At 47.2% G+C, this 17,967-nt stretch overlaps 1 protein-coding gene across 3 annotated transcripts in view; it reads right to left on the minus strand.

The window, feature by feature from the left end:
• ZNF76 (zinc finger protein 76) overlaps positions 1–17,967 on the minus strand; it is a 267,736-nt gene that overhangs the window by 205,259 nt on the left and 44,510 nt on the right. For all 3 annotated transcript variants that reach the window (XM_085651124.1, XM_085651127.1, XM_085651125.1), the window contains exon 2: positions 15,893–15,973. In XM_085651124.1, the coding sequence (XP_085507250.1) occupies positions 15,893–15,973 (81 nt within the window). The remainder of the gene's footprint in view (positions 1–15,892; positions 15,974–17,967) is intronic.

Here is a 17,967-nt window from a genome sequence, read left to right on the forward strand (position 1 = left end):
ATTTGGCACCTACGGGACGCCCTTTTGCACCGGGAGGCGGTTGTGAGAAGTTGGCCTGGTGTATGATGTTCACTAGTTAAAGTGACCACCTTGTACCATGCCAAGCAACCCTTATGGTGTGGTTGTAAGTCAACCTTTTCGGACTAGCTGCCCTAGTGGTAGCGTAGGCTAAGCAGTCTTTGAGGCTAAACTCGTTAAAGCGTGTTAAGCAGGCTGTTTTACCAATTGCAACCCCCCTTTATACCAATGAAAGGACACCACACAGATATATATTCAAAATATATATGTATTTATTTCTCAAAGTATCCCCTAGACTCTTTATGAGCACAGGAGCACAAATCATTAAACAAGACAACGTTATAATATACAGAAGTTGCACTTTATATGGATGGGCCCTGGTGGCCACTCAAACCATATACTAAAATAGTGGTATAAGTACCACGAACAGGAAAGGGAAAAGGCCTAGGGCCTCTAGAATCGCTGGGCCTACAAGGAGCTAACTTCAGTTAGTGACCAGGAGGTCCACGGGTCGCGTGTGCAGTGAGGAAAGTTACACGCGTGCTCCCATAGGTTTTCAATAGGTGCGTAAAAGTTTAAAAGTTACTGCAGAAAGAGTCTTCTGGATGGACTACGATCTTAAGATTCAAAACACAGACACTAGAGATGTTTCGCTACACTTGGGCACCGGAGTGCCAACCTTACCTCACCCACAGGAAGCGGGTGCATAGGTCTCGAAGTGCGTCGGGTTTCTTCTATCGATTCAATGGAGCCTGATGACAAAGATGCTGCAGGCGGTCGGTCCAGAAGAGATGCAGTGGATCCAAGGGTGGATCGGAGTAGTAGAAGACCTGAAAGCAGAGGGGACAGTGTTCACAGTCACTAGCCAGTGACCGGCGTGGCACCAGGAAGGTACCAGGCGATGTCGGGTGCAAACAGGTGGTTAGGTGTACCTTGTCTCCGCAGCCACGTGGTCCCTGAAGGTCGACGACGTCCAGGAGTCGAGTCACGAGCTGTCCCACGCAGGCTCTCGCTGTTGGCGGCTCGAAAGAAGCAAACAAGCCTTGGCAAAGGCAGGAGTCGTGGAAAGAGAGGAAAGCTGATTGTTCTGACCAGCAAGGTCAGAGGGGCTGCTCTTTTGGAGAGCAGCTATGGCCAGTCTGGGGCAACCAGACCAGCGTTGTTGATTTCAAAATAGGTCGCCAAAATGGCCACTAGCCAACGGGCCAGGGACCGGGCAGGCGCGTCGAGATGCAAAGTGCAGAGGGGCCCCACGCAGATCGTGGAGATGCTGGAGGGCTCACCTTTGGTGCAGATGCTGCTCGGTGGTTGGGCTTCTCAGGACCCAAAGCACAACTTGGAGGGAGCCTCTGTTGTCGCGCTTGCAGCTTGACGTCGGTCTTCCAAGATGGCTGGCTCCACGTGTCTCGGCTGTCATGCCCCGCGGTTAAGCCCCTACAGGCAGTGAGTATTTAAAGGGCGAAGGGCGTGTAAACGCCGCTTCGCGTTCTAGCATTGAGCCCCATTTCCGTCCCGAGAGTTCATGCCTGACTTCCTGTTGCTGTAGTTCCGGTTTCCTGTTGCGAGTCGCGGACGATTCCCGGCTCCGGTGTTGGTCACGTTGTGGATCCTGGTGGAGCGTGGCGCTGGCGATGTTCTCTCTCTCCAGGAGCAATTGCGAGTGTTACGCCCGCTCCCTCTGGTTGTTGTACCAGTCAAGTAAGGTCTGCTGGGTGCTAAGTTGTGCGGGGGTTTCCTGTCTCGCGTCGCTCCTTACCTGGGAGTTAGAAGGGGATAGGTGGTTCGTGAACCCACCTTGCCAGCGCATCCTGTCTTGGTGACTTCAGACCGGCGCTACATTTCTTAGAGAATTCAGACTGAAGCCTTATCAGTCGTGTGTGTAGTTGTGTTGTTGCCTGCTGTTAAGGCGACTCCAAGGTTGTGTATGATTGGAGTCTTTCCTTTGTGTCTGTAACACGCCCTCAGTATCGTTTACTTCCCTTTACGTTCACCAAGTATATATCCTTTGGCTTCATATCCCTCCCCTACGTCCTCCTGAGCTGATATCAGGAATCCGGTGGTGATTACTGCGAGGACCATTGAGCAGGGGGTTAGGTTTCCCATACTCCTTCACAAAAAGAACGGTACTTGTTCTTCCTAATCTTCTTCTATGAAACAGTGGCATAATCTACCTCCTGTGTTTACGATCTCTGCCTACCTACTCTGCGCAGCTGCCCGCAAAGGAACTACTTACCTAGAGTAATACCTGCATGTTCCCGCAGACTAATACCCAAGCAGCTGACGATACTCCTGGTAGGTGTTGGGGAAGTGAAGATTAGAAAGATCACGGGTGGCGGTACAGAGATATCCCTATAACCATCTTTGTATTACAGCTGGGAGGCCCTCTTATTCTTCCTGCCAAGATCCATCACGCTCCTGCTGTTCCTCCTGCCAGAATCACCCATCAAGACCTACCTGTTTCCCCCAACTATCCTTGTTTTGTTTCCCTGTTTTCCCCAGTGGGTTCTCCGCACTCTAGAGTTTGATAGAGTCGGAGGAACGCGGGGGACGACTGTGGACTTTCTTCACGACTCCAGACGCTCCTGCAGAACATCCGCGATCCTTACATCGGTGCCTCCACGGGTTCCTTCTTTGCAGGGACTGTGGATCGGGCTGTGAGAGGTCTGGAGATCCAGGTCTTGTCGGGCTCTGGGCTCCGGCGGGAGGCGGCGGCAAAGCAGACGTCGAATAGCTGGTTGGTGCTTGCGTTAGCAAGATGGTCACTCCCTGACCATAGGGGAGATTTCCTTCAGTCCTCAGGTTAAGTTGATTCCAGGATGTCTGAAGTCTTAGGACACAGCTCCTACCTTTAAGCGGATTCTAGGGGCCAGACTACCTGCTAGGTCCCTCCCTAAGGGTGGGACCAGGAAGGGGGGTGGTTACACCCCCAATCCTTTGTCCAGCTCGCCCCATGTCCGGGGCTGGTGCGCCCCAGGACCGGATTGAACTGGCATATGCACCGAGGCTCCTTGTGAGCCACAGGCATGTCTGGTTTCTTTCAAGCCCTACCTGACCAATACACAAAATCCTGTCTGGAGTGGTGCTCGCACCTCCCTTGGCAGGAAACCCTTTGTCCACGTCTCCCAAGCTGGAAGGACTCCCAGCAGCAGGAGGGCAGACTTGTGTCTGTGGTGGCAGCATCCATTTTGTGGAGCTGAGGCTATGTCTGATTTTACCCGGGTTTCAGGTACTGTACATGTCGTGTCCCTCTAGAAGGGTGGAATGCTAACCCCGTCGCCAGAATTGGCGAGGGGTTAGTATTCCAATTCGTATGACACCTTACTCGACATGTTTTGATAAAGCCAAACCAAAGATAGCATTTAACCGCGAGGTTCATAATGCACTTAAGAGTATATGGTATGACGATATCTGGAAACGGTAGAAGGAAGTTGTTCCGACCACTGCAGACAGGCTCAGCTCATGCCAGAGCACCATCTCACATGGAACCAAGCCTTCAGGATTGTTAAGGCCTGCCATAGGAGTGACTTATAGGTTAACATGTGTCCCATTTAAGGTTAGGTATAGGTACACTACACCTAAGTAAGAGGTGGTTACACCAACTTACCCCAGCTGAGTGATCAGCCAGTTGTGTCAAATTTGTTAGGCCAGGCCAGGGGTGGCACAATAGATGCTTCAGCCCCTGGTAGGCCTTAGATACACCAATGCCCTGGGTACCTAGTGTACACTGGTACAGGGGCTCACAGGGTGATCCAATTCCAATTGGTTATGCACCTAGGGTGCATAGTGTCAATTTAGTTAGAGAGAACAGAAGGCTGGGGGTCTGATTAGCAGGCCCACAGCCTCAATATGTCAAAAACCAGTGAAGCAAAAAGCAAAAAATTTGGGGTGACCATAGGATGGCAGACCCTACTCTCCTACAGCGGTGCTCCAAAAAATTCAGCATCAGATTCGGGATTTCCTTAAACATGACGATAACACGGACACCACACTTGCCACACAGTGGTCGGCATTGAAGGCAGTCTTGCGGGGAGAGTTCATCTCCATCTCGGTGGCGGACAATAGGGAGTGGGAGAGCAAACGGGGGGAGCTCACGCAGCAAGTCAAGGAACTGGAACGGATACACCAGCGTACGGGTGCTCCGAGAGTTTGGCGACAGCTTAAAGCCGCTCGCCAACAGTTAACGGCACTCGACCAGGATAGAGCAGAGTTTGCGGCATTGCGATTGCGACGCGCCTATTATGCGGGGGGGGGCAAATGTGGACGCCTCCTGGCCCACAAGCTCCGGGAGACCAGTCAGCGACAGGGAGTAAAGAGGATCGCTCGGGCGGACGGTACGGAGGCGACGGAGGACAGGGATATCGCAGAGGCATTTCGGGAGTTCTACGAGACACTTTACGCGGAGGCCCCTTTAGCCCGCACTGATGGAATAGCTTTCTTGGATTCGGTCACACTGCAGGTTCTATCTAAGGCGCAAGCAGATCACTTAGACAGAAGCATTCAATTGGAGGAGGTCGTACCCGCTATTTCTCGTCTTCAGTCCGGTAAGGCCCCAGGCCCTGACGGCTTTTCCGCCATATTCTACAAGAAATTCTGCCACCAGTTGGCCCCGATCCTAACGCGGCTGTTCAACTCCTTTGCCGCTCAGGGAGCCATTCCCGGCGACCTCTTAGAGGCTTCGATTGCAGTTCTCCCTAAACCTGGGAAAGACTGCTCGCACTGCGGATCTTATCGTCCAATATCCCTCCTTAATGTGGATCTTAAACTATACACAGGGATCCTAGCTGCCCGCCTTGGCTCCCAGATGCCGCTCCTCATAGACCCGGATCAGGCGGGCTTTATCCCCTAGCGACAAACGGCTGACAACACGAAACGGATTTTGCACCTTATTGAAAAGGCTACCCGGGTTCCGGGGGAATTCATGATGCTGGCCATTGACACTGAAAAAGCGTTCGACCGCGTCCACAGGCCATTTCTGGAACTGGTGTTGGAGAGAGCGGGATTGGGTGAACGGTTTCGCACACACATCCTTAATTGTTATAGGTCGCCCACCGCAGTTGTTAGAGTGAACGGCTCCACTTCCACACGGTTCCGCATTGAGAGAGGCACAAGGCAGGGATGTCCACTCTCCCCCCTCCTTTTTGCTCTCTATATGGAGCCTTTGGCCCAGAGGCTGAGGCAGAACCCGGAGGTCAAGGGGATTCGGTTCGGGGGTTATGTCCACACGATAAGTCTATACGCGGATGATGTCCTGTTGTCATTGTCTGACCCGCTATCCGCTCTCCCGGCCTCCTGAGAGGAGCTGGACGGGTTTGCTCGGGTGGCCGGGTTTAAAGTCAATGCGGAGAAGTCCTTAGCTTTGGACTTATCGTTATCAAGCTCCACTCGAGCGAGCCTGCAGTCCCGACTTCCCGTCAGCTGGGCGGCTACCGCGATCCCATATTTGGGGATTCAGGTGGCCCCTTCGCTGCCTGCTGTGGTTGAGTTGAACTACACTCTACTGCGAGACAGGGTCCGCCGTCAGTTTGTCCGGTGGCAGCGCTGTCCCCTTTCCTGGTTGGGTAGGATCGCTGCAGTTAAAATGACTGTCCTCCCGCAGATTTTGTATCTCTTTCGCACTATCCCTCTCCGTCCGCCGGTGGGTTGGATCAAGGCGATGCAGACCGATCTGTCCCAGTTTGTTTGGAAGGGGCGACGGCCGCGTATGCGGCGAGCACTGACGATGTTGGGCCCGGAAGCGGGGGGCCTCGGGGTCCCAGATTTGAGACTCTACTTCCAAGCGGCCCAGTTGAGATATCTAGTGGAGTGGAGTAAATGGGAATCGGAGAAACACTGGCTGTTTCAAGACCAGGCTATTGCGGCGCGTCCCCTGCAGGAGATTCCCTTCTTACGCAAACCTCATAGGCCCCCAAATTTATATGCTTCTTACATCACGCGGGTCCCTCTTGAAGTCTGGGATGCCACTAACCTTTTGCACGAATTGACCACCTTTCCGTCCCCGCTTACCCCACTGACGGGTAATCCCGACTTCACCCCAGGCCTGGAGGAAGCCGCCTTTGCGGGGTGGAAGGCGGCGGGATGCCAGTCCCTTTGCCATGTGTACGGGGGGACGGGGGAGTATGCTCGTTCTCTCAGCTGCGGGAGGACTTCGGGTTACAGGAGACGGAGAGACTGCGATATATGCAGATGAGACACTGGGCGCTTCCACCACAGGTCCGCGCTGGGGCGGAGCGGCGCCTCTCCTCCTACGAGCGATGGCTCATTACGCGCACGTCAGATAAACACCTCATTTCTGACCTTTATAAGCAACTGCAGATCACATATAAGCACACACATAAATCTAGCAGGAATAGGTGGGAACGGGAGCTGGGAAGATCACTGAGCCACAAGGAATGGGAAGACATATATTTTAGGGCGAGGCACTCTGCGTATCACATGGGACTAACGGAGACCCTCACGAAGATTGTGACGTACTGGTACTACACCCCAGAGCGTTTGCGACAGATGGATTGGGCCCGGGAGGCACGGTGCTGGAGGGGTTGTGGAGAGGTGGGCAGCCTCACCCATGTTTTGTGGGAATGTACTCATCTTAGGGCCTACTGGCGGCAAGTGTTAGATGAAATTGATAGGCATTTTGAGACGGAGATACCACGTTTTCCGGCATATGTGCTTCCCGGCCTGCCCAACCCTTTGACTTACCCACTGCGGTCCCGTAGGGGTCGACTAATGACAATTGCACTAGGGTCCGCTGTTCAAAACATCCTCAGCCACTGGGGTACCTCTCAGGGGCCGACCTTTGCGGGGTGCTTGTATCGTTTGTGGCACGTCATGGGTATGGAAAAATTAGCACTGACCATGGCAGGGGAGGGGGAGAGATTTGGAGAGTTGTGGCGGCCCTTCCTGTCGATCTTGGCCGCTGAATTCAGGGAAGTTACTTGTCCCAGATATCTCAGACTGCTGCGTATTGCTGAGGCCTAGGAAGGGCGAGGGCGCTAGCAGCTCAACGTGGGGTTAGGAATGACGCGGAGCACGGGGGTTGGAGGGAAGGGGTGGGGGTTTTCATTTTTGAGGGGACAGGTTTTGTTTTGCGTTATGTGGGCACGAAGCGGGGTCATAGCGAAGTAGCGGCCAGCACCTGCACAAGCTCTTCATGTGCGATTTCCTGTTGACCCATCTGGCAGGGGCTTGAATATTAGCCTGGTATGAGAAATGTCACATGCATATGTTTTGGTTGAAAATACAATAAAAACATTTAAACCATAAAACCAGGCATCCTACCGGCACCAGTTCAAATCGAGTAGACAAAAGAGTCCAAAAACTTTTAGTCAAAAAATGACTAAAGGGGTAAGCTCTTCCCGGATCGGTGCCGTCTGGCGTGGAAAAAAGAACTGACGTCAGCGCGCGAGGGCGGCGTCTAAGTACTCAGATGACGTCATTCCGGCACACGACGCCGAATGCAGAATGCAGACTGGATCTTTCCGGATCCAGTCTGACGCCTGGGGATATTCTAAGGTGAGGAATCTTAGGTGAGGAATCTAACTAACGTGTTTCTTTCAGATGTATATTTCATCAATCAAGTCAATAAGTTGTCTTTCACACGCTTTGTGTTGTTAAAAACATGGAGGAAAATTCTCCTGCTTCGTCATCTACAGACCTTGGTAGTGCAGGCGTCTATTCAGAGCCTGCTAGGCAATTGTAATTCTTGGTTTTTGGGATCTCCAAGCAACTTGCTAAAATGTTTGTCATAGATACAGAACACTGCAGCAAAGATTATATTAGCTCTGTCATATTGTTCATCAGCTTCTGTTGCATTATATCAACTACACTGGCTCCCTGTGCCTTGGAGGATAGCCTTCAAGTAGCTCTGCATTGTGCACAAAGCTGTTCACAATGGAAGTCCTGTGTTTCATTAAAATTAATTCCCTAGTTATCAGTCTACATGCTTCTTATGTTCCTCTGGCCCCAAACTGCTGACCCTCCCGAAGTTGAAGCGTGTCCGGGTGGGAGGCAGATCCTTTTCAGTCCAGGCTAACCTCCCATGGCATTTTAGAGCAATTGAGGACCATCTTTTTTTTTGCGAAGCTTTAAAAACCTAGTTCCATCCCCAGTGAGTCATCTTCCTGGTTCAACATAAGTGCATCAAATATCTTTAGAGGTAGCATTTGTGCTCTAGAAATGTTCAAACAATAATAATAACACATACAGAGATCACTACTTCAACAAAACACAAAGGAATAATAGGGCAGGTCTAAAACTTAAAACAAGAGAAACAACCGGACAACCCACAAATGATAGCAGATAGGTGACTCAGACTTAAATAATCAGTAAATATTGTTGATTTAGAGCAAAGTACAGTAAGAAATCAAAATGTTGAATGCATGAATGTCTCAAAATTTATCACTGGAAATTATTACAAGATATATACTTTACTCCAAAAGGGTTGCGTTTATAGGCTTGTGAAGTTGATTCCAATTGCTTTCGTTGTCATCACAACGAAGTACACTCTGCACATATCTTTTTTCACTACACTTTGAAACAGGCAACAGGTCTTCTAATAATAAACAGGCAACAGGTCTTCTAATAACAAAGGAAACCTTTGGACATTAATAATCTCTCCTCATCACAGTTTTTACTTCTAGGCTGAACTAGAGATGCCCTACAGAAACACATTAGCTTCATATCTGCAGTAATCATTCTAGCTCAATTAAAGATTGCCGAGTCATGGCTGGATCGAAATCCACCTACAAGGAGGGACTGATGGAAGGAATTTAAAGACTTGTGTGGTTAGAGGTGCCAATCATACTAAATTGAAATGATCTGTCTCATTTAATAATCTGGCACCCTAACTTTTCTTATAACAGGTACTTATAAAGTGAAATATACGTTCCAAGTGCCATTTCAGTGTAATTATTACTTGGGTCTTTTTTACTGGGAGACCATCTATCTATTATAAGTCTTTTATAGGTCCTTAAAAAAAAAGACTATGTAGCTATTGTGTCTATTATAGGTCTTTAAAAAAATAAGTTAAGCGAGAGGAATTCATTTCCCATCAGCCATCAGCACAGGAAATGACATTATGGCAACCCGGACTCCTCCCCACTCACTGGACTTACTTAATGACAGCAGCAACACAAGCATGCCCAGCGCCAGGAACCCTGGTCCGATAACCGCCTAGCGATACTCTGCAGCTGCCCTTAAGTCACTAGACCCTAGATGCTGCTCTTCCAACTGCTGTTGCGCCGCACCTCACACCACAGTAGAAGCATTCACCTGCACCTACTGCCACTTCTCCAGCAGTCACCCACCCACAACCACCAGGCAAATACTAACAGCCCCCTCAACACCCCTTCCAAATACACAAGCAACATCGTCTATACTCCCATCCTATGCCACAGCAAACTCTCACCTCACATGCATGTTTCTTAACACACGCTCTTTCAGTAAGCACACAATCGAAATATGGGACCTTCCAAATAAGGACGCTCCTGACATTCTCTTCATCACATACTTGGCTCAACAGCAATCCCAGTGGGCTACAAGATCGCTCGAGGGGACCGCCTTCATGAGCCAGGAGTACCCGCCTTCATCTACAAACAATACATCAAGGCAGACACAAGGAGAAAAAGATAGGGAAAGGCCTCCCTCAAGAAAACAGATTTTTAGGGAAGAATCAAGTCTTAAGTGCCTTCCTGAACTTCAACAGATCGTTCATAGATCTTAGAAAGGGACGAAGTCAATTCCAGAGCTTGGCCGCATGGACCATAAACCTCCTGCCTCCTTGCCTGGATTTCCTAAAATTAAGCTCATAGAACAAATTGGCTGATGAGGTCTACTGGGGATATACCTTCTCAACCTCTTTTGAAGCGGGAACAGTGCCCATCCCATGAAAGACTTTAAAAGCCATGCAAAAATATTTAAACCATATTCTTCGCTTAAGTGGTAGTGCAAATCCTTCAATGCTTAAGAGGTAGAGGCTCTTTGAGGTCTATTCAAGGCAAGTTTAGCGGCTGTAACCTGGACACTTGACAGATGATGTAAAAGATAATCCGGTGCATCCAGAAGAAGAGCATTGTAGTAGTACAGATGGCTAAGAATGGCGCTACGGAAACCAAGGCTCTGGAAAAGTGAGGAAGGACCGGCAGATCTTCTGTACGGTTTTCAGGAGTGCAAGGAAAGTTCCGCATTTTTATCCAAATGACTTTGCAAACTTAGTTTATCATCAAAAGTAACTCACAGGATCAAAAACAGAGTTAATGGAGTCAGCAAAGATCCGGGTCAGAAGTTGGGAGGTAATACTCCCAAAGCTGTTTGGGCTGCGCTGCAGAGTATCTCAGTCTTACCACATTAAACTTTTGTAAGTTTAGACTGAGCAACTGAATAATATCCTTCATGCAATCATGGAAGAAGGAAAGTTGCTCATTGCTGGGCAAAGAGAGAATAAGCGGAGCGTCATCAGCATACTTAATCAAAGTCACCTTATGGGACTAAATCAGTCTAATCAAGGGGGCCATACAGATGTTGAATAAAATCGGGCTGATGGCAGAGCCCTGTGGCACTTCCTGATTAGTGGCCCTGACCAGGGAGTGATAAAGAGAGAGAGCAACTGCTTGACTTCTATTCAGAAGGTATGAGCGGAACCATTGCAAAGCAGTTCCGGACACCCCCAATGGACTAGCTGAGCTAGAAGTATAGCATGGAAGACTGTGTCTAATGTGGTAGAGAGGTCCAATTAAATCAGTATTGCTGAATGCCCCTCATTGACTCTCACCCTAACTTGTCCATAGCAGTAAACAAGGCCGATTCAGTGCCATGGTAGGGCCTAAATTCAAATTGCTCTTCCTCCAGATAGGTATTATTTTCCAAATATTGAACCATAAGCTTACTGATGTGATGCTCCAAGATTGTAGCCCAAAAAGGCAAGAGAGAGATAGGTCTAGTTACTCAAAATGCTGGATCAAAGGATGACTTTTTCAAAATAGGAGTAACTATCGCATTTTTCGATGTCCGCTGCACTGTGCCTGATTGCAGAGATTGATTGCAAATCGATCTTAACAGGGGAAACAAAATTTCCACCGGTTCCTTCCAGATTTTGACTGAGAGGACGTTAAAGCTGCAAATCTCTGAAAACTTCACTCAGAACATAACTCTTGTATACCACGAGCCACCTTTACCAACCTCATTGCCAACTTAATCACTCCACTCACCATCCAGAGCCTACATTATTTTTTGGTGACCTCAGCTTTCACCTGGAAGACCGAACCAACCCCTGTTCCTCAAACGCTTGAGTGACCTTGGACTCACCAAGCTCATCGCAGAACCAACACACACTGCAGGTCACACACACACACGCACTGGATCCCATCTTCACCACAAGCGATGGAATCAAATACAACTCCACCACACAGCCCGCATGGACCTACCATTCCATCATCCACTTCCAAATCAGCACACCTCAAGTCAACACCCCTACGAGGTTCAGCATTCCAAGCTGCAGCTGGGGCAAAATTAGAGAAGCACACTGGCTTACTGCCCTCAGCAATGATCAACCTAGCCTCACAGACAACCTTGACAAGGACATCGACAACTGGATCAAGAACTGAGCGGACTCCCTCGCACCCAGAAACACAATAAGAATAGTAGATCAAATAAGCAGGCCAGCTGACAGGCAAAAGAACTCTGAGTCATCAAATGACACTGCAAACAGCAAGAAAGGAAACGGAGAGCCAGCCACAACACTTCTGACAGAACTACTTACAAGGCTGCATTCAGACACTATTTCCAGCAAATTGCAGCCACCAAGAAAAAAGCACTAATGACCGCATTGAAGGAAGTTCTAAGAGCTGCAAGGAAGTCTTCTTGGTTGTCAAGGATTTCACCTCACCCTCAGCCACTGTCAACAAGTTTACAGCCTACCAACACCTCTGCAACACCCTATCTAACGTCTTCCAAATCAAAATCACAAAACTCTACAGCAACTTTGCACACCTACCCAACCCCAGAGAACTTACTGCTAACCAACCTACCCACCACCAACCAAAACGGCCACCTGAGCGAATGGACAACCCTCATCCGAAATGACACAGCAGCAATCATGAGAACAATCTACTCAGGTGCCCCAACGGACCCATGGTCCCACGACATCTACAACCTGGGAACATCATCTGTTAGTATTGCCCTAACACAAATCAACATCTCCATCACATCTGCCACTTTCCCAGATGAATTGACATTTGCAGAAACCAATGCACTCCTCATAAAGCCCACAGCAACTTGAATCAACTGAGCAACTTCCGACCGTTCTCCAGGTTTCCCCATCCAGCCAGAGTGATTGAAAAGGCTATCAACAAGCAAATCCCAACCTACCATGACCTTTACCATCTTCTAGACAATACACAATCAGTATTCAGAAAGAACCACAGCACCAAAACAGCACTCATCGTGCCAATCAACGACATTCAAGACATCTTAGGCCAAGGAGATACAGCAGCCCTCATCCTGCTCGACCTCTCTACGGCCGTCGACATGATCTTCCACAACACCCTCATCAGAAACCTCCATGAGATTGGGCTATAAGGATCTGCTCTCAAAGGGATGTTCCTTCCTCACAGGAAGTACACAAAGGGTCAGGTTGCCACCCTTCACATCAGAGACTCATATGCGGTGTCCCACAGGGATCATTTCTCAACCCCACCCTTTTCAACATATACATTACACCGCTCGCCAACATCATCCAATCACAAGACATCACCGTCAACTCCTACGCCGATGACACCTAACTCATCTTCTCCCTGACGTACAAGATAAACACCACAAGAACCAACTTCACCAACTACATGACCATGGTAGCAGACTAGATGCGAACCAACTGCCTGAATCTCCACTTGGTGAACGTCAAAGCTAGAACCAACACTCACACCCACAGACAACGCACGAAATATAGGAATCAACCTAGACAGCAAGCTCAATATGACGGCTCAAGTCAATACAGTGTGCACATCCTATTTCCACATCTTACGTATGCTGCGAAAGATCTTCGAATGGTTGCCTCAGAAAAACAGACCAACCGTCACGCAAGCACTAATCACTAGCAGGCTGGACTACGGCAACACTCTCTATGCCTGAATCTCCAAACAACTCCTACACAGACTACAGACAATCCAGAACACAGCTGCAAGACTCATATTTGGCCTTCCACAGTGAATCCACATCGCACCTCGGGAAGCTTTACTGGCTCCCCATTCAAAGGCACAGCCAATTCAAACTTCTCAAGCACATATACAAAGCCCTACACAACACAAGGCCAGAATACCTGAACAGCTGCATACACTTTCATCAACCAACCAGGCAATTGCACTCTGCCTCACTCTCATTTGCACACACTTTTCCCCATCCACAAAAGTAAAACTGGAGGTTGCTCATTCTCCTACATCATACCCAAGACATGGAACAACATCCCTCAACACATCAGAGCTTCTTCTTCACTTATGTTTCGCAAGAAGCTGAAGTCCTGGCTCTTCTTAGAAGCACCTTGGGACCACACACCTACACATCTTGCCAAAGCGCATGGGTACCCTCATGGGTGATCAGTGCGCTATACAAATCATCATAACATAACATTATCCACATGTTAATTAAATACTTATTCCATGCTTGCACACATCAGCTAACGTATTTTATCTATTGTAATGAATTGACATTTTTGATACATCTTTCACAATAAAACATTTTTATTTATTTTTAACTAAAACAGGAAGTCAAGGACTTTAAAATCAGCAACTGGTGACAGGTACTGAACTGGAGCTAAAAACAAAACACCTGTACAGCGCAACTTGCAGCCTTAGATAAGAGTCAGTGTGTGAACTTTAACCTCTTTAACCTCTCTGCTGCCTATGGCATAAGATTACAAGATTTAATTATACCACCTTAAAGAGTGGATATGGTTATCAGATGCTACTCTGAGCAAGATCTGGTCTTTCCAGTCAATTAGGAATCAACAAATCGTAATTGGTTCAAACGAATACAACTGGAAACCAGAATTGTGTAGCAACACCAAAAGATTCATAGCTATTGGTCCTTTTGCTAAATGTGTGCAAGCACCCTCTACCCAGATCATCAATCCATCTCTACCACCTTTGTTCTCAAATGTATGCTGATGACTCAGGGATACACCTTTAGGTTAAAACTAGGGAGACTAAAAGAACATCACTAAATACCCAGAGCGTAGACTTTATTGGATTAAAAAAAGATTTCTCTGTTTCAACAGGATGAAACAGAAATTCTCATTGAAAAGAGAAAGTTTACCCACAATTCACTCTGACCTTTCACCTAGCCTCTCAGGCTGGGAAAATCCAAATTTTGCCTAAACAAACACAATGTCCAAATTCTAAAATGTGCTTAATTAAACAGATACAACATTACCAAAAATGGAAACCACAAGCTGCCATGCAGAGAAAAAGTGTCCCTTTTCTATAGGCCAAAATACTAATTGAACTTACAAATTCATAGAATCAAAAACTGCAAAGAATATACTATCAAACTACACCATGCTGTAATCTCACGTTCAAGGTGCTATGGATCATGCACAAGGCTTTTAAAAAAAAACGGCCCCCTCCACTTGCAAAACATGGTCTCCCACTATCTTTCCAAGAAGAAACAGAGATCAAAGAATGTTTCCCATCTTAGTCAATGCAAGACCAAACTTCTAAAACATTCAGAAAGATCCCTCAGAGTTTTGGACCCCAGTCCAAGACTTTGGAAAGAAGTAGGTCTCCCCTCAAGATGTCAACTATACTCCAAATACAAAAAAGTATTTGAAGACATGTCTTTAAGAGACAACATTTGCCACAATCGTGTCAGCGCAGAACCACCCTAACCAACCTAGGACCCGTCCCCCACCACATTTTTCCAATATTACATATCCTTGACAGCTACCCAGAAAGAACTGGTTCTTTCCACTGCAGGGTCCACCTCACCGGACTGCAAGGAATAAAGTGCCTTCCAATCCATTTTACCCACCTGGAGGTTCTTAGATTGTCTTGAATCGAAGGCGTTACATCCCACCATTTAAAGTAGTGCTCTGAAGTGGCAGCAAAGTGACTATCTGGTGCTGTACAAAAATTCATAAATGAGTTGCAGTGTTGTGTTGTCTAACATCAAACTTCTCAGTGCTTTACCAGCAGGCTACACACCATTGTCTACCTTCAGATCTATCAGTGCTGTATAGTGTTGGTTAAATGGACTAAAGCACAATTAACACACACATTTAACAATATATATTGTTTTATCAGTAAAACCACGTCGGTAGGAAATGTTGTGGCCATTTCATTTGAAAATCTGCTGATTGCAAATTAGTGTGCTACCACTTCATGCTTCACGTATGTATTTATTAAAAGTGATAGTTTTTAAACATGATTTGGGAAGCATTCCTGCCCCTGTCCTGATTACAATGCGGTTAATGAACTAAAGCAGCAAGTCAGTGGTCATATGTATCCTATATGTGGCTAAAGTTGTATTATATATGGAGCAAAAGGTTAGTCTATTAAATCAAACAAAAGACATGCTGAAATCACATATTTGAAGGTGCTCTCGTATGTGATAAAGAAGAAATGCAGGCTCAGTGAATTCAAATAAGTGCCCAGGATCACATAATTTGAAACCAGTTTATGGGTCAAGAGCATTATAGTTAGGTGGAGTAGATTATTCAAGCCACTAGATCTGTAGGTCTATTAACATTTTTATGGTTTTTCTAGGCCTGCTCAGTGCCCCGTATCCCAGCACCAAAGGTTTAACTGGAAGACCCAGTTTCTGCACCTAGTGATAAACCATGTGCCTTACAAGTCCCCATTTTCAGAAGGAGGATCTGCTGCCTTGCTCTTACCACTCGGCACAGCCACATGCTGGATGTACGCAGTGCTTCCATCCTCCAGCTCAATGGCCTGTCCTTCAACCAACTTCTCTCCTGCAAAGCAACACAAGATATCCGTATGAGTCTTAAAAAAGTGAAAGGACAGTAAAATAGAAATAAGAAAAAGACACTGACGTTTTCCCACCTAGTCACTTTAAAAGAAATCTGACAAACTGGAGAACTCCTTAGAAGACAATGCAGCAAATCATCCATAAGACGACAAGTTAAAATTAACAGGAGGGGAAAAACTATTTTTCACACCTATGATTGATTTAATTTTGACGCATGGTGAAAATCAATATATTTTAATATCTTAGCTGCTTCAAGCTACAATCTAAACCACCGTCACCAACTTGTTGCATACTGAAGAACTTACATTTATTAACTACCCTCAGGAGCAGACTGTTTTGTCTTGGACCAACCACTAAACCATTCTACTTCATCATGACACTCTACATTTCTTCAGGCAAGTCCCACTAACAAGAACCCCTCACTCATAAATATCAGCACTACACACCATACCTCTGCAGAAGACATACTCTGTGCGCTTAAAAGAGCAATCCTACAAACAGATGCCCAGACAAAAATCATCCAGCAGGAACAAAACACTAATGTTCAAGGGCTCTCTCTGTTCCAGAACCCTCAAGTTAATACTGAAAATTGATACATTGATCCACCTGGTAGATGGCAGAAACCTAGCAGTTCAACACTAGCTCAGTTTCACAGAATACAATTTCATATTTATGGCAAGAAATATAATTTTGACCCTGCCTGAACAACACTATAAATTATCCTTGCATGTTACTCAAAATGAAACATCCCACCTTCATACACTCACTCCCTACACAGCAGATGAATCCCTATAGTTCTTTACCAAACTTTACTGTTAAGGTACATCTTAAACAAGCATTTGCAATGCAATAGGTCTTGTATTATAAAAGTGTGAGCAGTTGGCATTGGTAATAATAATGCAACACTAGCTATTGGTATTGTAAATGATAATGACATTTATTTATGTGTTTGTTTTATAAAATAGATAAAAAAGGCATTGTCATGAACAATGCTAATAGCTTAAACTGTTGCAAATGCAAGACCTATTGCGCTTGTTTCAGTACTGAAGGCTTTTTTACAGTTTTAGTCACTACTCAAAAAGAAATCCATTTCATCAGCGTTGCCAGTGCTCCTTTATGTTTAATGCCATAAATGAAACACAATGTTCTAAGCAGATTGCTAAATAGCATCTCCAGCCCCGATCACAATGTCTCACTTCATGCTGGACAGTGGGCACCCTGTTTTCATGCAGCGCCAAGACGGGGTGAACTAATGCACAGACTGAGGTCTGTCAGCCTCCGAGGCTCAAAGTATTCCTTGCAACAGTCCGCTGTGTCAAGGTCTTGCCATGTGTACAGCACACACTCTGCAACAGCAAGTGGTTTCAAAGTTAGGGGTGACTTCCCAAACTTTCCTGAGGTGTTCATCGTGTTTGGTGACAGCGTATTTATGCTGACAGCCCAAAAAACGGTTTGTGGTTGTGGTTGTGTGTGGTTGTGTGTGTGTGTGTGTGTCTGTGTGTGTGTGTGTCTGTGTGTGTCTGTGTGTGTCTGTGTGTGTCTGTGTGTGGCTGTGTATGTCTGTGTGTGTCTGTGTGTGGCTGTGTGTGTGTGTGTGTGTCTGTGTGTGTGTGTGTCTGTGTGTGTCTGTGTCTGTGTGTGTGGGGCTGTGTGTGTGGGGCTGTGTGTGTGGGGCTGTGTGTGTGGGGCTGTGTGTGTGGGGCTGTGTGTGTGGGGCTGTGTGTGTGGGGCTGTGTGTGTGGGGCTGTGTGTGTGGGGCTGTGTGTGTGGGGCTGTGTGTGTGGGGCTGTGTGTGTGGGGCTGTGTGTGTGTGGGGCTGTGTGTGTGTGGGGCTGTGTGTGTGTGGGGCTGTGTGTGTGTGGGGCTGTGTGTGTGTGGGGCTGTGTGTGTGTGGGGCTGTGTGTGTGTGGGGCTGTGTGTGTGTGGGGCTGTGTGTGTGGGGCTGTGTGTGTGGGGCTGTGTGTGTGGGGCTGTGTG

The sequence above is a fragment of the Triturus cristatus genome, chromosome 1_1 (assembly GCF_964204655.1).
Source record: "Triturus cristatus chromosome 1_1, aTriCri1.1, whole genome shotgun sequence".
In the NCBI taxonomy this organism is placed as follows: Eukaryota; Metazoa; Chordata; class Amphibia; order Caudata; family Salamandridae; genus Triturus; species Triturus cristatus.